Source organism: Sinohyriopsis cumingii, unplaced genomic scaffold (genome assembly GCF_028554795.1).
Source record: "Sinohyriopsis cumingii isolate HCF-2022 unplaced genomic scaffold, ASM2855479v2 utg000349l, whole genome shotgun sequence".
NCBI lineage: Eukaryota > Metazoa > Mollusca > Bivalvia > Unionida > Unionidae > Sinohyriopsis > Sinohyriopsis cumingii.
Window position 1 is genome coordinate 4659246 of NW_028315889.1, and position 25339 is coordinate 4684584.

General features: G+C 35.6%; 1 protein-coding gene across 1 annotated transcript in view; it reads right to left on the reverse strand.

The window, feature by feature from the left end:
• Positions 1 to 25339, reverse strand: part of LOC149774348 (plexin-B-like) — a 253049-nt gene that overhangs the window by 131013 nt on the left and 96697 nt on the right. The window contains exons 4-5 of the mRNA XM_089945411.1: positions 24972 to 25166; positions 10586 to 10714 (exon numbers count right to left, since the gene is read on the reverse strand). Of these exons, the coding sequence (XP_089801537.1) occupies positions 10586 to 10714; positions 24972 to 25166 (324 nt within the window). The remainder of the gene's footprint in view (positions 1 to 10585; positions 10715 to 24971; positions 25167 to 25339) is intronic.

Consider the following 25339-nt stretch of genomic DNA (forward strand, 5'->3'; position numbering starts at 1 on the left):
ATATATATATATATATATATATATATATATATATATATATATATATATATATATATATATATATATATATATATATATATATATATATATATATATATATATATATATGTGTGTGTGTGTGTGTGTGTGTGTGTGTGTGTATTGGTGTATAAGTATGTGTATGTATGTATGTATAGTACATACACATGTATATACACATGCATGCATACCCATACACACATGTATGCATGTATTTATAACACACACACACACACACACACACACACACACATGTGACCAATACATGACCAACATGAGCATTCTTATGTTCAATCTCAATATTTTCAAGATTCAAGCACAATTATAACATAAGTCCAAATTAAGCTGCAAGATTCAGGTTTTTGCCAATAATTTTTAAAGTTCACTGACTCAAAGTTTTTTTTCAATTTCTTTTTTAGTTAACAATTTATATTCCCACTTCCTTCATTAGTTCAGGAACAGCTGTCTGACAGATACTAGGACACTTAACTCCTTTCCAGTCACTAATAAATTAATGGCAGTTTTTATTTCAAGTAGGTCCCTCTGGAATAGGGTTACACTAGGAATAGGGTAACACTACTCACATTTTCATTATCCAGATCCCCTCTTGTGGCTAGCTGATCTAGTTAATGGCTTGCTACTTTCCTGTCTAGTACCCTGAAAACTAATGTTCAGGGTAGACTGAACAATTTTCTTTTCATTGCTCAGCACTGCTTATTGCATTGCTAGGAGCCTTGGTGAAATTTTGGAGTTAGAATAACATGGATGTTTAGCAGTGGCCCTCAGTAATGTCACAAATAAACCACCTCATATCTCAAAATAGAGTGTAGCTGTAGTTTTGGACAAACAGATAATAATATGGTGGGCCAGTGCTATTATTTTAATTATAAAATACCATACTTTGAGGAAATGGGATAAAGCAAATTAACTTTTAATCAATATAATGAAGCAATAATTAGTCTAATTGATTGCTTTGTAGATACTTTTCTTGCAGCCTAACAACCTTTACATACGGATGTTCTGTTCTATTCATTCATCTCTTTAACACTATTTATAAACCCATTCTTGTGATTTAATGCACTATAATACTTTTGTACACAAACTTAATTTTAAGATCCATTTTAGACTCATATATTTTTCTTATTTTATGGTTTTATTGTTCTTTCAACAATTTAAACATTTTGACTTCTTTTCCATTTGTAATAATAATACTAATAATCACAATACTAATGAGTGGCCGAGTGGTCTAAAGTGCTCTTCATTACGGATCACTGCCATCTCACCTCTGTCTGCGGCGGTTCAAGTCTAAGATTCAGCCAATGTGGGCATGTGAGAAAGCTTGCCAGTAGCTTCTCGTGGGTCGGTGGTTCTTTCCAGGGTTTTCTGGGTTCTTCCTCCACCATTAATACTGGCCGCCATGTATAGCCTATCGTGTGCTGAAAAATGGCATTAAACCCCACAACAACAACAACAACACAATACTAATAATAATAATAATGATACATTAATAATAATAAGTTAATATTAACATAATTAATTCTATTCTACTAAATTCAACTAATGTCAATGGAAAATACAATAGCATGTATAGAAATGCAGGCTGCAAAACATCTCAGTTACAAAATTACATATGTAACCATCTGGACCCCACCACCACCACCTGGATTTCAGTCAACATATATTATTGTTTATTCATTTTTCTTTTAAAATGTGTGTATAGTCTTTTAATGACTCCAGGCCTTTAAGTCATTTCTTAAACATAATGGCAATTAAATGATGAAGACGCTGGTGCTCTAACTTGGGGAAAACATTTTTACTGTCAGTAAAATTCAAGGGATTTTTTGGAGGGGTATCGGGCATTTAAGATCAAATGTGAAAGGGTTAGTTGTTTTGGTTTTTAAACTCTACTAAAAATGGGCATAGTTAAACAATTGTCAAAATGTACTTTATTCTTGTAGTTCAGATTTACAGCTGAATTATACAAAATAAAATTACAAAAACAACAATAACAATGATAATAATAATAGTTGCTGTTATTATTATTATTATTATAATTATTATTATTATTATCATCATTATTATTATTATTATCATTATCATTATTATTATTATTATTATTATTATTATTATTATTATTATTATTATTATTATTATTGCAGGATTAAACAATGCATAGAGGCAGCAACAGACAGTACAATTTCCATAACAACATTGTTTCACAGCAATTATATTCAAGTCCCTCTTGGACAACACACAAAAGTTATCACTTAGGTAAAGATGAAAACAACACTATGGCATACTGAATGCTGTATCATTTTTGTCCTAAAACTGTTAAACAATATGGCCAGTGGTGCAATTCCTAGAGGGTAAATGACTTACAAAATGTATAGCTTGCTGAACAATCCTATTTGATTAGCATGGGGTCCTCTCAAGAAGGTGCAAATTGACACAAGGATATACATACAAGAAGAAAAACTCACTTTAAAATTTCCAAAAACCACAAATTTTACAGGAGACACATAATCCACAGAGGAACTAAAACCAAATATTGAAGGAAAAATGGTTCACACAGACATTAGGCCAAAACTTAATCTCTGTGTCACACTGCAAACTATGTAAATATTACCAACATTTATTAGAAAATTTGCTACATGCTCAGCCTAGTGGCCATCTTGCTCTCTCAGAACTATGAATTGCAGTCTCATGATAAAACAAGAGTCCCAAAAAGGACTAAAACAACTGGTCAAAGAGAATTTCCAGGAATTGAAGAACATTACTTCTGTTTAGTTGCAGAGTTCTGAAACCATCTCTGATATTCTTGAGTTATTAGATTTTCAAATTAGGCACTGTGGCAGCCATGTTGGATGTAAGATTAGTGCCATTTTCATTTTTGACAAACTGAACACCTGTCCATTAGAAGACATTTGGTGAAAATCCCATCTTGATATGACAATCCATTCTGGAGAATTAGTGACAAGATTTTCAATAGGTTCATTGTGGTCGCCATATCTGTCACATTTGTTCCATTTTCATTACAGGAACAACTACTTAGAACAATTAGTCTTCCTGAGAAAAACCCATTGCAGATATGACTTTCTATTTAGAAGAAGCAGCAATTCAAAGATTTTCAAGGTAGCTGTTATGGTAGCCATATTTGATGTCAGCACCAGTCTCATTTAGTATCAAAAAGACATCATAAGAAATATTCAAGTAAAAACCCTATTTTGATATGTAGTTATGTAGGGCTAAAACTAATTTTAATAACAGCAATACTTACCTGAAGCCATTATTCAGCTTACTTTTCGTGCCAAAAAAATGCGTGTTTATGTGCATACATCCTCCCTTAGAGTGAAGAATTATCAGTATGACACAATTCCTCATGGAACTCACCTTGTTCTTGGTATGTTATGTACAAAACAAGCAAAGATAGTTTATCTTTTTCATAGATGACTATTACATCAAGACATCAGAGTCAGTTGGGAGAAGGGCATTTGGCAATAGCCATGGGTAAGTATTGCATAATTAAAATTAGTTGTACCCACCAAAAAACTAAATTTTAATAGCAGCAATAGCTTACTAATAGCTATTCTTTAGCTGAATTTGTCAGTAAGGAGGGTTGGTAGATGCTCCATTAAACTGATTAAAAAAACAGAAAATGGAAGGTACTCGCCATTGGTGGAAAGGTCCATGTTATGGAATGTTGATATTTCTCAAGTCGTATGTTGTGTCATAATGATGGGACCCAGAGAAAAGATACCTGTGCTTTGTTGTGATAATAAGTGGATGTAAAAGGAGGAAAAGTAAGTATGGGAATGCCAGAATGCTGCCTTCATCATGTCCTCCAAGGCGGCATGATAACAGGTAGGAGATAGCAGCAACTCAAACCTCATGGGTTTTAAGTTTCATAAAGAAGAGGTCTTGATCAGTATGAGACTGGTGCACTCTTTTGACTTTGGTGACATTCCATCATGAAATGTGTATGAAGCCCTTGAGAGGGAGGAAAAGACACTTCCTACCCTTTTTTCCTTTTGATGCCTTCAGATAGAAATTAAGTGCCCTCACAGGACATAATCTTTCTGTATCATCTGCAATACAGATTTGACTGAGACTGGAGATTTTTAATGGTAGCAGAACTATGGAAGGTAATTGTTTTTGACTGAAAATCCCAGTTAACAAAGAGGGAAACCAAGTCATAATTTCCATTAAACCAGAGACAGCCAGTGTCAATAATAAGGCACGAATCTCACTTTGTCATTGCACTGAGGCAAGAGCAAGTAAAAACAGTCTCGAAAGTGAGGTTCTGGAAAGAAGCTTCACTCAATGGCTCATAGAGAGTTTTGTTTAATGACATTAAAACACAAGAAAGATTCCATCTAGGCATACAAGAGTGTGAGACAGGTCTTTGCACTCAAAATACTTAATAAGATCTGCAAGGTGTGAATCCAAACCAATTACCTTTGGTGAGAGAATTGGCAGCTCTATAGTTCTTGATAGTGGATACAGAGCATTTTTTATTCTCAAGAAATAAAAAAATCAGAAACAGAAGTAAAAGAGGGAGAGCTAGGATCAACACATTTCATACTGCACCAATCACAGAAGATTCTCAACCTGGCATCATAGACCTTGGATGTAGAAGCTCTCCAGGCCTGAATGATACAACCAGCAACTCGGCCCAAAATTTGTTCTGGCAGAGAGATCACTTGAGCCAATTGTCAAGGTGGAAAATTTGTGAGCTGTTAAGGAGGAGGGATCCCAGTCTTGTGACAGAAGATCCCTCCTGTGAGGAAGAGACCTAGTTGAGTGAACAATAGGTCTGGAAGATCATTGGAGCAAGAGGCCTAAGAGGAGCTATATGAATGATCTGGCTTTTTGTGGAACTTGAAGAATCAGTTGGAAGGGTGGGACAGCTGATCCCACTGGAGACAAAACACATCCACTGCCCATGCTCCTAGATCCTGGACAGGAAAAATATAAAATGAAAGTCTGTTTTTCAGCCTGGTTGCAAAGACATCTAATAGGTACCTTCCACACAATAGGGGCTGTGTATTAGAGCAGTGATAAGTCCATTCTGTAAGGATGACTCTGCTGGTTTGGAGAGTCTGTCTGCCCAAAACATTTGCATTGTTCAGATTATGCAGAGATCTGGCCTAACATAGGTGGTTCCAGACTTCCACACAAAGAGAAGGGGCATGTGTGCCTCCTTGACATCAGAGTTAAGCAACAATGGATGTGCCAGAGGAGACCATGAAACAATGACCCCTTAATCTGTCAATGCACCTTTGCAATGCTAGGTATACAGCCTTTATTTCCAGGTTGTTTATAAGGAGGGATGATTTGAACAGGGTCCAAAGTCCCTGTAGAATTAAGTCCTCTGGTTCTAAATGAGTGCTCCAACCATAATCTGATGCATTGGTGACCAGACAGGAGTGGAGTTCAGGTGCTTGCATGGGGCTTCAATCATTAATCTGTCATGATTCATCTTCCACAGCAAATGGTGATGGAATGCTGGTCCTAGAAAGATCAGTGTTGATTGAGAATCTTTGTGAGGTTTCCAACTTGCAAGAATGAATAACTGTAAAGGTTGCATATGGAGACATCCTTAATAGAACCATGTCTGCATCAGCATTCAAGGTTCCCAGAAAATACAGATACAGTTGAGCAGACAAAGAAATTTATGCTAGTACATTTCTAACAGAGCCAGGATTCAATCTATCTGGTCTAGTGGAACTCTAATTTCTGGTTTGTGAGGAAATTAATCCCCACATAAATGAACTCTTGCAATGGAATGAGGTCTAACTTCTTGAGGCTGGGAAGAAGGCGCAGTTGAGTTACCACAGATCAACAGTGGTACAGATCCTGATGAAGGGTCTGGATTTGAACATTGTGGATCAGGCAGTCATTGAAACACTGGAGTATTGGTATTCTCAGTTACCAGAGGTATCCCACCACTATTCCCATAACTATGGTGCAAACTCTGGGTACAGAAGAAATTACAGATAGTATGACCTTGAACTGAAAACTTCCTGGTCAAAATAAAACCAAAGATATTTGCAGTGAAGAGGAAATATGGGGTTGTGTAGATAGGCATCCTGATGGTCTGTGGAGACTGCCCAATTAAATGATCAAAGCACATTCTGCAGACACTCTGGTGTGAGGAGGTGGTCTCCATCTTGAAAGGTTCTTCCAGCAGAAACCAGTTGAAAGGGGAGAGGTCAATTATAATGTGAAATGTTCCACTTTTCTTGCTGACCAGCAAGATATGGGAATAGAAGGCAGGTGACTGATCATTCAGGACCCTCTTGACTGCCCCTTTCTGTAAAAGGATGTGCACTTTCCTCCCTCAGTTTCACCAGATTAGATTGGTGATGAAAGATGGGGGTCCTGGATAAAGGAGGTAGTTCCCAAAACTGGAGTCAGTACCCCTCATTCACTATTGAACAGACCCAACCATCATATGTGATGCTTGAATAGGCCTTGAATAAGAGACCCAGGAAAGCTCTGACAGGAATGCCTGGGTGAGGGATGTGTGTCGGGAAAAAGCTCAAGTGTAGCAGGAAAGAGCCCCAGGTTGTCTCCAATCCCCTCCTTTGGGAAAAGAAGGGACTGAGAAAACTGCATCCTTCCTTTTCAGTTTCATAAGGCACATTGTTTTTATGTTTCTGGGAGCCAGACAGACAAGGAGGATGTCCATTTTGAGGTTGCATATTGGACTGCTTGAAGAACTTGGCAGAAGGCCCTTAATGGTGATTCACATTGACCAATTGTGATGGGCCAGGAGTGGATGTGATGGATCTGTGTTAACGATCTAATAAGCCTTGAGGAGCCACAGTAGGAATGAGGCCTCCAAACAGACTCTTGGCTTAAAGAGGAGCAGCCCCAAGGATGTCTTTACTGTGATCAAGTAGTATCATTAAGGAGTCCAAAGCAACATCACAGTGGATGTGAAGAAGTTCCACTGACTAAGTCATAGAAACAGAAAGTGCTTGCTGAGATGTCTTGGCCACAGCATCCAGCATTCTTTAAAAAAGGTGGCTGGGTTCAAGGATGCTTCTCTCAGCATACTAAAAGAAGCAGCTGAGAAGAGCTCAGCATGTGAACCTATGGTGACAAGCATTCAGACTTTTTCTTCCATATCTTCAATGTCTTATACAGAAAGTCATGTCCAGCTCCACTTAAAATACCCACCTTGGCTGCAGTGGAATTAAGTTGTGGAGGTTTTATGGGCCACTTTGGGGAATGTACCCAATTGCTGGCAGAAGAGACCAAAGGTTGCAACATTGAGGAGGGAATGGCCCAACATTGGCATTGTTGATTAATATTTTGGCCTGTCAAAAACCTCTTAGCAATTTCCTCAGTCATAGAAGAATGAGAAAAGAGGAGGAGGTCTGGCTGAGGTTGAGCCCCTGAGATCTTTTGCAGACTAGAAAAGATCTGTTTGGACTGTGTGGCAGGTTTTGGGCACAAGTCAGGGGATAAGAAGCAATAGACTACATTTATTGCCTTGTCAAAAGACCATACATACTCTGCCACATCTAACAAAGGTAAGGAGCAGCTGTAAGAGCAGGTATCACTTGTGCTTCCTCCACATAGAAGATATTAGAGTCTACCAGAATGGTCAAAGCATTATCCAGGACACTCTGAGATGGAGAGTGTGTGGGCATCACTGAGTACCTAGGAGGTGAAGAGGATGTAGAAACATCTGCGCTATGTCCCATACTGCAATATGGTGAGTAGGGGCTGAGGGAATGGCATGACATGGAGAACAACAAGAACTACTGACAGCCCTGGAAGAAGTGACACCTCTAGCCTTCTAAATGGTTTCCACCTGGCAATGAGGTGGTGGCAGGACACAAGCCACAGTATTACCTTTGTTATGAGGGCAAGATTCAAAACCCCAAGGTGGCATACATGACCAAGGCACCTGAGGTGGATGGCCGTACATCCCATAGGGATTCATTGGGATAATAGGAAAGGGGGAATACTGATCCAATCCCCTAGCCTAGTCTGAAACTGCTGGTTGAACTCCCAAAATACATAATGAGGTGGTAGAGGGTAGAGATGGGGAACTTGCTCCAAACCTTATCCCCATACCATGAGGCCATAGCGTAATGATCAGAGGATGCAGGATCATCAACTGATGCATCACTATGGAAGGTGTGGTGCTGATCCCTCCCAGTGGGAGGGTGCAAAACACTACCTCTGACAGGGTGGTAGCAGTGCATCTTCTTCTTGATGAGATGCAGCAGCATGCTATGCGGTGCATCTCTGCCTCCAAGGGAGGTAGTGACAAGTCACAACATGAGTAGTGCATCTCTGCCTCCAAGGGAGGTAGTGACAAGTCACAACATGAGTAGTGCATCTCTTCCACATTGGGAGGCAGTGACATACTATGGGATGAGTGGTGCAACTCCTCCATGGAAGGCAGCGATATACTGCTACATGGTCACTGTATACCCAAAACAGTGGGAGGTAGCACTGTACTGAGAGGGGTATTCCAGTCAGAAGACCCCTTATTTTCAATAACAGAGAAGCCAGAAAATTCTGATGAAGAAGGAGAATGAAGTTTCTTCTTTGTCTGACAAGTGTGGCTGGAGTCTTCAAGATTTCAGCTTTCTGCAGACCATGAATTACAGCATATACAATGACATATTTTCTTGTACATTTGGAACATTTATTACAGTCTGGATGAGTGTCCCAAGAAGACTTCTTATGGCCACAATTTCCCACAGACTGTGTTGATATTATTCCTTTACATGGTAAATAAATTAAAATATTTATGTTATGTATAACTCACCTTGTTTGTATGTACCGCATATGGAGTACACCACTATGTTCTCTGTATCCATAGTAAACAGTAGTATAAATTTACAAGTCTTTTTTCTGTGTAAGAAAGAGAGTTCTCTAGTGTTTTATACAACTGCTATTGAATAAAGAAATTATACATACATACAATAGCAATGTGAAAAAATTCAATGCCTTGAATCGAATATCTAGCATAGACACAGAATATGATGTGGTTCCTGTGGTGTCAATCTAGACCAAAGAACAGATAGCATCTAGTGAGCAAGCTGTTATTATTCCTTGCATACAATGACATACCAGTACCTAGATATAAAATGATTTTGATAGTAAGTGTATCAGACTCCTGTGGGTGTGCACGAAATAACCCAAAGTCCCTGAAGGGACCAAACCTGAAGGGAAAAGGTTACCACATAAAGGTTTGGAAAACATGAATGAATAATGTAACACTTTTAGAGATAAATTATTGTAGAGGCCAGGCCATAATTGCAATTAAAAGAAACACTGCTACAGGCAAATTTTCTCTGCTGAATTTGGCACACATCTGATCACATCAAATCCTTGAAGCAGATGAATTATCTGTGCTTGTTTGCACATAACATACCAAGGGCAAGGTGAGTTGCCTGAGGAATTGCATCATACTGACAATTTTCACTCTAAGGGAGGATGTATGCACATCAAATGGATGGTGCATTATTTTTACTTGAAAAAGAAAGCTAAACAATAGCTATGGGTAAGCTATTGCTGTTATTAAAACAACTTTCCATCTAGGTGAAGTCATCAGAAGATTTTGAAGGTGATCAATATGGTGGCAATAATGAATATCTGATCAGTACCATAACAATTCATTTGGTGAATACCTCATGCTGAATGATTTTCTGTTCAAGAGGAGTAGACATAACAAGATTTTAAAGATGGCCACTACTGTGGTGGCCATCTTTGATGTCAAAGTAGCACCTTTTCATTTAGGACCAACTAGACACAACAAAAATCTTCTGGTGAAAATCTATTGCTTCATGTGACATTCAATTTAGATAGAATAAGAAAAACAAGATTTCATGATGACTGCAATGGTGGCCATACTAGATGCTTGATCAATACCAATTTCATTCCTGATCAATTAGATCATCATAAGAAGTCTTGCAGTGAAAACCTCATGGTGATATGACCATCCATGTAGAAGGTGATGATCACAAGATTTTCAAGATGGCCATTCTGGCAGCCATATTAAATATACAAGCAGCATGACTTTAATTTAGGACCAACTAGACAATGGAATAAATGTATGTGTAATGCTTCAAGGCAATCTTTAAGTTAGATTTGGAGGAGTACTAATAACAACCTTGTGCTAATGGACAGACATTGGACAGGGGACAGAAGACCTTCCTCAAAGTTCTTCTGGTCTATGGCCACTAGAGCTATTAAGGGATAAAAGTAACAGATATAAAATCCTTTAAACATATGGTACAATTTTTTTTTAATGCAAAACCTCATTTTCTCAAAAGTCAGAGATTTTGTCAGGTGGTATATTGTTATACAGTTTCTTCATGCAGTTCATGTCCAAATGCATAAGTGAAAAAGATGAAGGAGAATGCACCTTGTTTCTGCTCATGACTAGTTGCAGCCAATAGTCAGTGTCTAGATGCAGCCAATAGTCAGTGTCTAGATGCAGCCAATAGTCAGTGTCTAGATGCATTGATTAGCATGTTATGGTTTCTAAGTTGCTGTGTTCAGTTTAGTATAACATAAGGGATAAAGATAACTGTACCTTTCTTTTGCTCATAAGATAGAGATGCTGCCTGGCTGGGTCAAGATGTATATCTGGATTAATGGGACTGTTAAGGTCTATTAGTACCTGCTCATACTCCTTGGCTCTCTCATGAGTCTCCAGAATAATCTGTTAGAAAAAGAAGAAAAAAAGCATTTATATCTGTGGGCATCATCTAAACACTAGGCAAGGAAAATGGGGAGAGGGAAAGCATGTACAGTGACCACAATTACCAATTAACAGCTCTGGGGTCAAGTACATGTGTAAAACACACACCCATCAACACAGTTTACTTATATGTCAGTAATACACTGGTCGATTAAAAGTGTACATTATCTACAAATAAATATGGCGGTATTGAACCTTGGCAGGCAAAACCCAAGGCTGCCAACTGTATTAGTCAGTAGTGTCAGAACAAATTCAGGACTCATAGTACTAATTCATCTTGTATTTTTAATTTATATTGTGTGCTTGACCTTTGACCTTTGTGCATGATTTAGGGTAGAGTTTGTGCCTACCTAACTAATGTCTTTATTTTACCTACTTTATTGTTGTGGTAAGAAAGATATTAATAAAATTTAACTTCAAGACCTAACCTTGCTTAAGAAGTAGTGAAATGTTCCATTAGTTTTTCAGAAAATCTATTGAGTCATGGGTCTAGTGAGGTTGTTGTTGTTGTTGTTGTTGTGGGGTTTAACGCCATTTTTCAGCACACGATAGGCCATATATGGCGGCCAGTATTAATGGTGGAGGAAGAAACCGGGAAAACCCCGGAAAGAACCACCGACCCACGAGAAGCTACTGGCATGCTTTCTCACATATCTACATTGGCTGAATCTGAGACTCTATATATATATATATATATATATATATATATATATATATATATATATATATATATATATATATATATATATATATATATATATATATATATATATATATATATATATATATATATATATATATATATATATATATATATATATATATATATATATATATATATATATATATATATATATATATATATATATATATATATATATATATATATATATATATATATATATATATATATATATATATATATATATATATATATATATATATATATATATAGAGAGAGAGAGAGAGAGAGAGAGAGAGAGAGAGAGAGAGAGAGAGAGAGAGAGAGAAAGAGAGAGAGAGAGAGAGAGAAAGAGAGAGGGTTTTTTTTTGATAAACAAAGTTTCATTCCTGTTTTTTATCACTCTTTGGAAGTCTATGATCAGAGTTTAGATTTGTGTTCAGATGTAATTTGAGAGAAATTATTTATTTAAATTATTCTTTGGAATTACAAAGTGCTTGTTGACTTTTTGAACTAAAACATTACTTTGGGATTCTTGAGAATTCACTCAGAGCTATTTAGTAGAGTATCATTGTGGTACAGCAGGGTGTTCAAGACTGTTGGTACATCAGGACATTCAAAACTATTTAAATTCATTTAGAACATTCTATAACTTTGTACTTGTGCTAGGACATTTCAAATTATTGGGATTTAATTTATAATACTTAAATTCTTCTTAAATCATAACTTTGTAATTTAGAGAAATAAACTATTTGTTGATTTTCAAAATTGTTGGTTTTACTTCCTTTCTGTTACATTTTAAATCATATAGTTGAAACAATATCCCATAGTAAACCTATGCAAAACACCATGATATAAAAAATGAATAACATTAAATTTCTGAAAGCTCATTACCAAATCTATATTTATCAGCATAGACATATCCTTGATAACAGCTTTGAGAAGATAGAATCATATAAGATAGTGCATTTTCTGGATCTGCATGTTTGAAAAGTGTTTTCAGTTCTGCACCAAAGAGTGAGGTGCTAATTTCATTAACGAGTTTTCCAAACTCAAGTCTGAAAAAGGTCTGAAATCCCATCAATTAAACTTTTTTTTCTTCAGTTACAACTAGGATAAACTCTCAAAAGATTCTTTTCACTGAAATTTTACTTTCATTATTAACCAATCCTGGCCAGCCAAATCCATATAAACACTGTTTTATCTTCACCCATTTCTAGACTGGTCCCCATTCTTCCATATCGTTAGAACTGCAAGTCCTTTAGTGGCTCATTCTGGGGCAGAAGGGTGTCTGAATATTAAATTGGTGTGAAATGTAGTTATTACTGGTGATATTTTTTCCAGAACTCTCAACAGTTTGCTTTTATTTTTAATGTGAATATATTATTGAAAATCCTGTAGTGACAATGGGTAAAAACATAGTTGGACTGCCAGTCAGCATAGTTCTGGCAAACATGACAGCAGATCATTAAGTAAAAATAAATAAGACAATGACAAGAAAATAGCAGACGCAATGTAGAAAGTCTGCAGTTCCTGAGGACTAGCCCTTAGTTCCTAATGCTGTTCAATTCACAGTCAAACATGACATGTGACAAATGAACTTCATCCCAAATAATCTTTCCCCCTCATGTTTTAAAAATTTCAATGTGGAGTAGATTGGAAAATGTATTTTTGATTCTTTGATTGAGTTGGATTCTTGATGCAATAAAAGTACATTTATGTCTTCCAACTTGCTAGAAGAAAAGAACATAAAATAGAATCTCTAGCTAGCTGTACTTTCTTAAGGCTTTATCTCAGTTGGCAGTTTTATTGCTGGCTTGACACCTTAGGTGAACACCGTATGGCTCAGGGAATGAAGATAAATATTCAAATTCTGATATTACCACAGATTTGGGTCATTAAATGACTTAGGATAACATGTTTTAATGTTCTACAGGAAAATAAAAAGATCAACTCTCATTCATGCATACTCCTAGAATTTAGTCCTGCATGTAATGTAGATTGATATTCCAGTTCATTAATTTCTCACACAATCGACTTCTTCGCTACCTGATCTCTTGAGGTACAACTCAATATAAACTTTGAAAAATGGCAATTGACATTTTGAAGACATCATTTGAGTCACTGACTTCATAAATCTTTGTCAATTTATGCTCGAATGAATAAATCACAATTTTTTAAATTCATATAACCATAATTGTGTCAGATAAGAGATGAAGATATCTTTGTAGAAATAGGACTTCATTTTAGACATGGAATGTGTAAATACATGATTTTTTAAATTCTTATAACCATAATTATGTCAGATAATAGATGAAGATATATTTGTAGAAATATGACTTCATTTTAGACATGGGATGTGTAAATACATGATTTTTTAATTCAATTAACCATAATTATGTCAGAAAAGAGATGAAGATATCTTTGTAGAAATAGGACTTCATTTTAGACATGGGATGTGTAAATACATGATTTTTTTTCCTATAATACACTTACGAGTCAAGGTTAGCAACTTTCTAAACACAAAGGTAGATAATGGGCTTTTACAATAAAATTTATTTTGTTAATATTTGCCAAAATGGTGTAAAAGAGTTGAGTGGACTTATCATCAAGCAGCATTTATAACTGGATAAAAATACCCAACTGAACACAAGAAATTGTGTCCTCCCATTAGTGTGAATCAGAATCTTCCAGAACTCTATGTGTAAGAGCCCCATACAATGGGCATGCCTGAAAGACCATTTCATGTATTTGAGGTATAAACCCGAAGTGGGACATCAGTGCCAGGAGGGTGGAGAGAATCTGATAATAGCAACAGGTAAGCAATACATCATTAACATTAGTTTTATCCCCTAACACACACACACACTAAATTTTAGTATCATTTATATCTAACCTGTTGCTACTGCATAGCTGAATTGGTTAGTTTGTTGGGAGGACTGATGATCCTAAAACTGGAGAATAAAACAAACGCAAGGAATACTCACCCTCTCAGTAAAGTAGGATCCTTACAGTAAAAACCTATTCTGACTTATAAGTGAAATATACTGGACTTATAGGGATTTTTAATTCACCTGTAAGTTACTTATACTTTGCATATGTAACTAAGTATAACTGAATAAAATATTGATTCATGCATCCCCAACATTTCACTTATACGTGACATATTGTGTGACTTATAGGTGGTAATAAGCCATTTGTGGTAAGGACTGTTTTGTTCAAATAAAGCAGAGATGATTTTGACAAAACTGTTTTGCTTTTATCAGTGAAGTATAAGTGAACTAAGTTTATGGACTTAACAACTTACTGCAAAAATATAAATCAAGTCCAAAGAAAGGTTCTATGATGGATTTTTTTAAACACAATTCACCAACAAATTTATTGATTTTAACCAGAGCTATATCAAAATAAAGAGAATTTCAGAATCTCTTATTTAAAATGATTTAAGATTTTAAAAAGTTTTAAAGAAGAATTTCAACATGTATGCACCTTAGGTATCAAAATTAGAGTAAGGCAACATGCATGTCTGTATATGTGTGTATTCAGGGACATGCAAATGTATGTCTGTATATGTGTGTAATTAGCTGCTTGAATAAATGTCAGTATGTGTGTATTCCGAGACTTGTACATGTATGTCTGTATATGTGTATTCAGGGACTTGTACATGTATGTCTGTATATGTGTGTATGGGTCTATCTAAATCAGTCATTCTTGGAGGAAGTTAAGAGAGTTTTGGCACTCTCACGCTACTTTCTCCTCCTTTTACTTTACTTTACATTAGCCACTCAGAATGAAGGCAATTTCTCATTGCTCAAAAATGGCCTATATAACAGAGAATATACTATCTGTCACAGTCAGCAATTTATTGAGAGCCTAGCCCATACATCAGTCTTAATGTTTACATGTCACGCTGACTACAAAAGAATGCACTGCAAAATTATCTTATACAATTTTGCACCATTACTATAGGATGTCTTTTCCTGCCTATTAAGGGTGAAGCTGGCATTGCATACAGCTTCCACCAATGGATTGCATTAACTATCAAGAGATTACCAATTTTAATTAGAGTCTGTTCGATAATGGTCAGACAGATAGAAAAGGACATGCTAATGTAAAGTCAAATAGTGGAAAATGACAGAGTTGAGACAAACCAGAAAAAAACATTTTGGGAAATCTTGGGCTATCTGAAACGTGTTATAAGATTATTTTTTCCAGAATAGCTATTAATAAAGGCAGACTAACGAGAATTATTCTGATTTTGATCAGAGTGAGAAAAAAATTGGGCAGTTAGAGAAAGTAATCCTGACTAGTTAAGTTATATGAGGGTGGTGTTCCCAGACGGAATTCAAAGGTTTGAGAAATTCTTCTTACGAAATTAGTCATTCTAAGTTCTGAGAGGAGCCAGAATTTAACTCAGAGAAAAATTATTAAATAATGTCTCTCATTAAATCAGTTGTCCAAGGGACAGGGGGTCAGGAAATTTGAGAGACCAAGAACCAGAGAAGAGAAAGAGGGAATTCTCTGATGATAAGCAAGCAAGGGCTTGAGAAGGCACAAAGGTATTGTCTCAATTGCATACAATATGTTCCCAGATGTAAGTCTGTAATTATTTGTTGAAGTTATTCATTGTAAATCCATAATTCAATTTGTCCTCAAGTTCAGAAAATAACTGGACAGCCTTAACTGTGGACTGGGAATCAGCTCACAAACTCATTACGTTACAAATGCTAATATAAGGAACAAATTTACTGCATACTATCTGAACTAAAAGTTTAAAAAAGCCAAATTCTTGATAAACAAGTTACGGTGGATGCTTTTAAAGTGATGTGCAGCTTGCTTACTACCTAAAAAAGTCACAATTAATGATATATCAGCAGGCAAAGTAAATTACATGATTGGCATGTGAGTCCATTTAATGCAAAAATGAAAGGAATGAGAAATTAAATAAAATACCTACCCTTGCAGCTCAGAAATGTTATTAGAATACAAATAAAACAAAATCTTTATATTACTAAAACCCTTACCGAAGTGAAACAAATTGCCCAAATGTCCATGACATGTACAGATTTACATGTAAAATAAACTCTCAAGAAAGCTGAATTAAACATTTTTTAAAAAAAATTGATCAGGGTATAGTCCTGAAGTTCATGAAGAATATTTAGCACATAAGATGATAATAAATTACTCGTTGACCCATGTAAAAAGGTGCTAATCTTCTGAATGTAAACATGTCGATTCTTACAATGTGACGACCCAAAATATATGAGATGTTTCTTCATGCATGCCCATTGTATGGGGGTCTGATATTGAGGCTTATTCAGTTTTCCAGAAGATTCTAGTTCACACTAATTGGAAGATGGATTTTCCTTTGTTTGGTTGGTTATTTTCCTCCCAGAAAGGTTAGCTATGCAATAATGTTAGGTAATATATTACTGATATTAAAATGGTAGATGTTTCAAGATATCACTGTCAATACAACATAAGTTTCATATTTTGTCAGAAAAGAATGAAAATTAGTGAGGAAAGACAAAACTATATTTTATGTACAACACTGTATTGTTTGCAAATTTGTCATACTTTGACATCCAAATTTCATTACAATGCATCAATCCAAGGTAAGTAATACTACAGACACACAAGTATAGCAGGAGGCATTCAAGCAATAAAGGGCGATAGCTCCTATAAATGATGGTTTAGAAGACCTGAAATAGAATAATTCCAGATCTCATCAATGTAAAGATGCATGCCAAATTTAGCTTACATCCAACGATCTTTGGTAGTTATATTGATAAATCAAATTTATGAGAATGGGCAATCTATGAGAATGGGCAATCTGTGAGAATGGGCAATCTATGAGAATGGACAATCAGGGGCCACAGTGTACCAAGAATGCAGAATGCTGGAAATCAAATTCATTAGAGATCTCAGTGACACAGAGCTGTATGCCAAATCTAGTTGAAATCCAAGATTCCTTGGTAAATGCATGTTGTGAAGTTAGGATAATTGACAACCAGGAGCAATAAGTGATGCTGTGGAATTATGGAAATTGTACTTGTTCAATGTCTCAACAGTACAAATCTGTTAGAAATCCAACATTCATGGTAAACTTACACTGAGGAAATGCATGTTAGGATGATGGTTAGTCATGGGCCATAACTCTTACAACAAAGTCATGGAATGATGGAAATCATACTTGTTGAAGATGTCATAAATAAAAAACTTCATGCCAAATTTGGTTTAAATCCAACAATATTTGGCAACATTATGCTGCAGATGGCAAAGTCCTGGCAGTCAGGAGCTCTAACTCAGCTGAAAATGAAACTCATCTCATGTTTCATCAAAGTAAATCTACATAACTTTTTGCTCAGTGCAACTATTTCCATTAATTTTATCTTGTGGAAACTGAATAGATGTCAGATATACAGACAGACTGACTGAGGGAAAATACAATTACAATAAGGCTTCATTCCCTTTGTAGAGCGGGGGTTCTAAATATAAATAACAGTTACCTAAAATTATTTGTGACCTAACAAATAAATAATTCACAAGTGTATACAAATTACAAACAATATGGTTATTTTTAAATTGGTATTCTCTGCATATACCAAAGATATATTTGTAGCTAATATTATACAATAGTTCTTAAAGCACACTGAGGTTTCACAACATTGTTTTAAAATTTCTTCTCAAATTGTGACTGGTATCAAATATGATATTCCAGACAATATAAGGGTTCTTTTTGCTATTAGAGTGAAATAACTCTTACACATTATTGTGCTGTTCTACTGCCCAAATGGATGTTGAGAAATGTTTTAATTGAAAGAAATTCTCGATTTCTGTGGAATTTATAATAACATTTTTTATGTGAATCTTATGGTCTGCCTTAAGTTCCAATTACTATTTCAAAAAACAAATATTAGAAATGCAAAAAAAAAAAAAACTCAATTTATGGAAGAAAATTTCAAAATATTTAGCAAAACTCAACTATGGTGAAATTAATAAGAATCATTTCCATCAGTGACATATGGTTGTCAGTTCATTCAGCTGTTCTGTGTTTTCATGTTAATAAACAATGTTACCACTAAGTGAACCAGGCCTAAGCTTTCATTAATATCCCTCTAGCTATGAAAACAAATAGAGGGTGGTGCTGAGACAGCTCTGGCATGATCTCAAGAACACCAAATCTTTCTTAATTCCATTTATTTGGAAATGTCTGTGCAAACCAGGTGAAAAATTCCATTTATTGGAAATGTCTGAGCAAACCCAGTAAAAAATCCCATTCTTTGGAAATGTCTGAGCAAACTCAGTGAAAAATTCCATTTATTTGGAAATGTCTGAGCAAATCCAGTTAAAAATTTCATTCAGATGGCACCATGAAATGTCTGAGCTACCTGTTTTGTTTTGCTGCCACAAATAGCATGCTATGTCACCATTAGGAACATTGAAAGGACTATAATACTGTAGGGGTTGTTACCTATCAGCCACAAGTATGCACTGACAGTGTGCATGTACTATAAATGTTCTGGCATTCTATATTATATAATGTGTGATGGAGTTGGAACCAAAATGACCAATGGAATTTATTTTTTGGAGGGTATATTATGTAAGTGAACAGACCCAAAAAGATTGCTGCTTTCCATCCGGTGACTAAATAATACAATCAGGCTATAATTGAAAACTTTGATTGCTGATTTTTATAGAGAATTCAATGCATACCAGACATGCTTATCGAATATACAACTGTTTATTGCCATATTGCAGATAAACTAATGCTGGCTATGAAATACTGGTTAATTTGCATATTATGAATGCACATTTCTCTTAGCCAACCTGCCAACTATGCCAACAGAAATTGTCAGAGCCCTTTAACAAGTATAAAATAGAGAATAGCTGACACTGGTCAAATATAATTAATGGCTAACAGCAGAAAAAGACAATTTGAAGCAGCAAATTTCTGAGATGCCAAACATAAGAAACTATCTTTATAAATCTTTTACAAATCTTGAAGTTAATGAATATTGTAAAGAAGAAATTTTGTTGTCTATTGGAAAGTTTTAATGGTGTCCATGACAAGATGGCATTATATCCATAACTATGAAGGGTGTTGTGATGGAGGACAGTCACATGGTAACAGCCAGTTTAAAGAGAAGGACAGTCACATGGTAACAGCCAGCGTAAAGAGAAGGACAGTCACATGGTAACAGCCAGTGTAAAGAGAAGGACAGTCACATGGTAACAGCCAGTGTAAAGAGAAGGACAGTCACATGGTAACAGCCAGTGTAAAGAGAAGGACAGTCACATGGTAACAGCCAGTGTAAAGAGAAGGACAGTCACATGGTAACAGCCAGTGTAAAGAGAAGGACAGTCACATGGTAACAGCCAGTGTAAAGAGAAGGACAGTCACATGGTAACAGCCAGTGTAGAGAGAAGGACAGTCACATGGTAACAGCCAGTGTAAAGAAAAGGACAATATTTATATTTCACACATCAATAAAATCATAATTCTGGAAATTTTTTACACAAAGTTATGATAGTCTAAGCTGCCAAGTATTTTACCAATCAATTCTGGGTATAATTTTCAACATTTTACCAATCAATTTTGGGTATAATTTTCAATATTTTACCAATCAATTTTGGGTATAATTTTTAATATTTTACCAATCAGTTCAGGGTATAATTTTCAACATTTTACCAATCAATTCTGGGTATAATTTTCAACATTTTACCAATCAATTCTGAGTATAATTTTCAATATTTTACAAATCAATTCTGGGTATAATTTTCAACATTTTACCAATCAATTCTGGGTATAATTTTCAATATTTTACAAATCAATTCTGGGTATAATTTTCAACATTTTACCAATCAATTCTGAGTATAATTTTCAATATTTTACAAATCAATTCTGGGTATAATTTTCAACATTTTACCAATCAATTCTGGGTATAATTTTCAATATTTTACAAATCAATTCTGAGTGTAATTTTCAATATTTTTTCATAAGCCATCGGCCTCACATGCAAAAATTAGCATTTTCACCTGAACACTTGCTTGAAAGGCACTCTTTAAAGATGAATAAAATTGCAAGACACTCGCTATAAAAGAGCCATTGCTCACACATCATACCATATTTCAATTTGCACCAACAACTGGCAGTAGGTACACTCAGTACAGACTCAGATTTTCAACAATAACGTTGATATTTTGTTAAAATATGTTCCAAAAGAAATATTATTAATAATAATAATAATAATAATAATAATAGTAATAGTAATAATAAATAAATAAATAAATAAATAAATAAATAAATAAGTAAATAACAGGCTATACATTTAAAGAAATTGTATACAAATGTCTTACAAACCAACTGACAATAGTTAATTTTAGTGGGGTTTTTTGTCGTCCTTCAAACATACTATTTTGTACATGTAAGGATAAAGGATAACCAAAAATATGGACCCCAATCCAAGCATATTTTAGATGCGATAGATGGAGAGGCTCACATTTGAAGTATGCTTGGATGAGGATCCTCTTTTCAAGATTGTTTCAAAGAGAAGAAAGCTGCTAGTACCATTTTTACACATCTTTGGTATGACTTGGTGGATGCTCTAACCACTTAGACCACTGGAGCTAATGGCAATCAGGCAGTACTACTAAATTTACATGTGTTGATCCTAACACAACTACTGCCGCAATGAAAGTGGAAGCATAAATACAGTTCTTTGTGACAAAAAGTGCAAACCATCTAAAAAATTTAGTCAAGAAACTTATTGTAGGAAAATGTGTATTCTACAAAACACACTTTCAATCAAGTCCCAATGACCTTGATCTTTTGACCTTTATATCCTCTAATCAACAGACCTCTTCTGCACTGTAGGAAGAAGCCATCCAGAAACTTTCATCATAATATGTGGCTAGAACTAAAGTTACTATGCCAAAAAAAAACCTTTTCCTTTTTAAGTCACCTAAACCTTTGACTTTATAATCAAAAGCCTTCAAAATACTTACTCTATCTTTCCATCTTTCCATCTTATTTCATTTCTGGCACTGGTCAGCCAGTTTTCATCAAAGTCTCAGAAAGCATTCTGACCACCTTTTATTCTTTTATGTTTTAACACATCAAAAAAGACAGTCTGCATTTGACCTTCAACTCCCCATACTCTAGCAATAAGGTAATCAATTAAACAGAGTGTTGTGTACACATCTCAATTGTTCTTAAACAATTGATCTAGTATGTACCATTACATTAGTAGTTTAGTTGGTGCATCATTTCTATTACCCAGTAGACTGGTTCTGGCTGGTTTATCTAATGTGTTGACAGGACACATAAAACTACAATGTTTTGTGTTTCTTAATACAATTTGGTGAAAAATAATTGTTGTAATTTTTAAAAGTGGTAGATTTCAACTGTTACAATGTATGTGCAGTAGACAGCCTATAAAATGGTATTTTTGGCCTACCACCAGTAGATTCACGTGATATGCTAGGATTGACACCAAATCCAGTAAATTCTTCATTTACTATTAGAGTGAATGGCACACTGTCGATATATCTTCATTTTCCTTTATTTAAGTTAAGAGGCATGACCGACCTTGATGCCATGGCTCAGTCTTCCTTAACTACTACTTCAGAGCTTGCACTGGGTTCCACAGATGACCTTGAGATGAAGTGTCCTGAGTAGACAGAATTTATTAACAAAGTCTGATTACCCATGTATGGTAGCCTGTCCTTGGCAATGAAAGCAGGGTCCATCTTGAGTGATGTTGACCCATCTTGTCAAAACTGCAGTAGACAGGTCCACTGATTTAGCATGTATTTGGCTGCTGTTCACCAATGCAGTGAGTGGGCATGTCTTATAGGAGACTGGTGAACCAATGAAGCACTGTTCTTGTTCATTGGTATACATTATTCTTAGGTGCAACACTGTCACAATATATTCCATTACCTTTATGTGCATTTATGGTGGCTGGGATGAAAACCCTGCCATCATAGTAGCTTGTGCAGGTATCGGAATATCTCAGTTTCCTGGTGATTCTGATGCTAGATTGATGAGGTCATTGATCCAAGATTTACATAACGAGTGGAGTAATCAGGATGAGATGACACTCAAATTCATTTGCTTCCTTATCACCATTGGAACTGAGGTGTTGGAAGGGAAGCATATACATTTGGCCATATCAATCTATAAAAAGAACATCGATTATCCAGGCCAGATAAAGGTTACGATCTGTTATTGAAGACAGCGCTTTAGAAAATCTCAAACAAGAATTCAAAGATCTGGGGACCTGGTTCTTCCTTGCCATATTGCATAAGTGATGTTACTGAGACAGTTTGGGAATATTAATGAAATCGCTACATCACAGACTCTATGCATAAGTACATACCTATTTAGAGACAGTTTGGGAATATTAATGAAATTGTTACATCATGGGCTCTTTGCATACGTACATACCTATGGAGAGACAGTTTGGGCATATTAATGAAATCGCTACATCACAGACTCTATGCATAAGTACATACTTACGGAGAGACAGTTTGGGCATATTAATGAAACCAGCTCTGCAGTGTTTTATATATTATATGTATTTTGTAAAAGCTTCTGTTTACAGTAAAATGGGACCAGTGTTATAGCATATTTTGTATATTTTTAATTTCTAGCAATAGATGAACTGCTTCTAAATACCTAAGTTTATCTGAACCATTGTTTAACCATGTCTAATTGTCTCCATATGTAAACTTGTCTGAACTACTGCTTAACTGTCTAAATAAATGCTTTCTAAATACCTCAGTTTGTTTTAAGTTCGGCTGAACTCATTAAGACTGGGAGCTATTTTACTCATTGTCACTTCAGATTGGGGTAGAAGAGAAAGTTCTCTTTTTATTACCAATCCAATGCAAGCATATCTAATTCAGAGGGATCATCCTATGAAAAGTTGCTTAAGTTTGTAAGAAAGGTTGTTTTGGATTGGCTGTCAGACCCATGCATGAGCAAAATTGGTAAAACATGGACTTTTTGTGGGGCTTTTGCATACTGGACCCATGATTTTTACCTCCTTGTTACTTTTCACCACCCAAATTTTTTTTAACAAAGGTCAGTTTGTCCACAAGAAGTTTGGCCAGATCTGCCTTAGATCTCTGTGTGTGTGTGTGTGTGTGTGTGTGTGTCTGTGTGTGTCTGTGTGTGTGTGTCTGTGTGTGTGTGTGTCTGTGTGTGCGTGTGTGCATGCGTGTGTGCATGTGTGCATGCGTGCACGCGTGTGTGTGTGTATGTGTGTGTGTGTGTGTGTGTGAATAATTTGGATTTTTAACATAGCTTTAACAATTTTTCAGTCATAAACGCTACGATGTCTGTAGTGTGGCAGTTTATAGTGATGACTAGCACTGGGCCATCATGCCACAGGCCATGTCCCACCCAGTCACATTATCCTGACACCAGTCCTAACACTAACCTCTTAATGCTGAGCCTTAAGTGAGGCAGCTGTTAGTACCATTTTTACATGTCTTTGTTATGACATGACTGGGGTTTGAACCTGCGATCTCCTGCATCCAAGGTGGATGCTCTAACCACTAGGCCACCGGAGCTGTCTGCCTTAGATCAAATGAAAGGAAGCCTAATATCTGGGCAGACACTCTGGTCCTGCAGCCACTAATTTTTTTCAGTAAAGAAAATTGGGTCTAAAAAATTGCTTAATTTCCAATGTAATTTTTAATGTGCATAGAATGTCTATGTAGCTTAATCAGTGTAAATTTACATCTTTTTTCTTTTCTCTAATATCACCCACTTCAGTCTATCATGAACAGTGTTGGCATTGCAAACCCTGGAAGAAGGGTACTATCTCATGATGCAAAATTGCCTCTCTTTGCCTCAAAGAGTTAATTGTATCTAAAAGAAATGCTGAACTGTTTCTGAATATTTCCACCTAAATTTTTTTACAACTCTCTATGAATGTCCCCCTCCACAGTGGTGTAATGTTAAATAATGAATTGAAATAATGCACTAAAAAAGTGAAGGATCACATTACTCAGATGCAAGGGGACAATGTCGAATGCAAAAATGTAAGGGAACACCATTCCCACATGTTCCTTCAGCAATACACCCCTGTACTCCCATGAACTGAAATAGCATAAGGCAATTTCTGCTGTCTATCCATCCATCCATCCATTCACCATTCTATCCTTCTGTGACTTCCATCTTCTACGTGTAGTTTATAGGAACAAAATCTCCATGCTCTATGTACTATTTATGTCTTAATCCTTGAATCTGTCTTACAGAGAAATATCCTAAGATTATTCCACGCTCTCCATGTTTTCTCTATGATCATGGACATAGCATGAAAGTCATGGAAAACTTAAGTGTTGGCCATATATGTAATTAAAGAACATAAAAAAGCTTCTTTACTGGCACAAATGGTTCTAATTTTGGACCTATTATTTACCATCACAGTAACCTTATGCAGATCTCACAGCAAGTTGAATAATTTGTTATACTCTTTTATAACGATATTCACTGATCATATAAATATGTAAATGGGTTACCTTCTTCAAGTAGCCATTGGCTGTACCAACTATTGCCACTGTATGATCCATTGTTGTTGTCAAGGCAACTGAGGTCAAAACAGTCCCCTGGTATTCCAGAACTGGTTTTGCCACTGCTGGTATTGTTCCAACAATGTTTCCAATAGCCTCCAAGTCCTTGTTACACAAATAATCCATTTCTCGAAAAACACGATCCTATAATATAAAAAATAAAGTCATCAAAAAGTATTTTGTCTTTCATCAGTGGTCTTTCTTGAATAAATTAGACTAATCTCAATCTATAATTGTTTCCATGAGATGAATACAAAATCTATTTGAGTTACAAACTAGAAGACGATAACCTGTATGTCAAGTCCATGATCAAATAT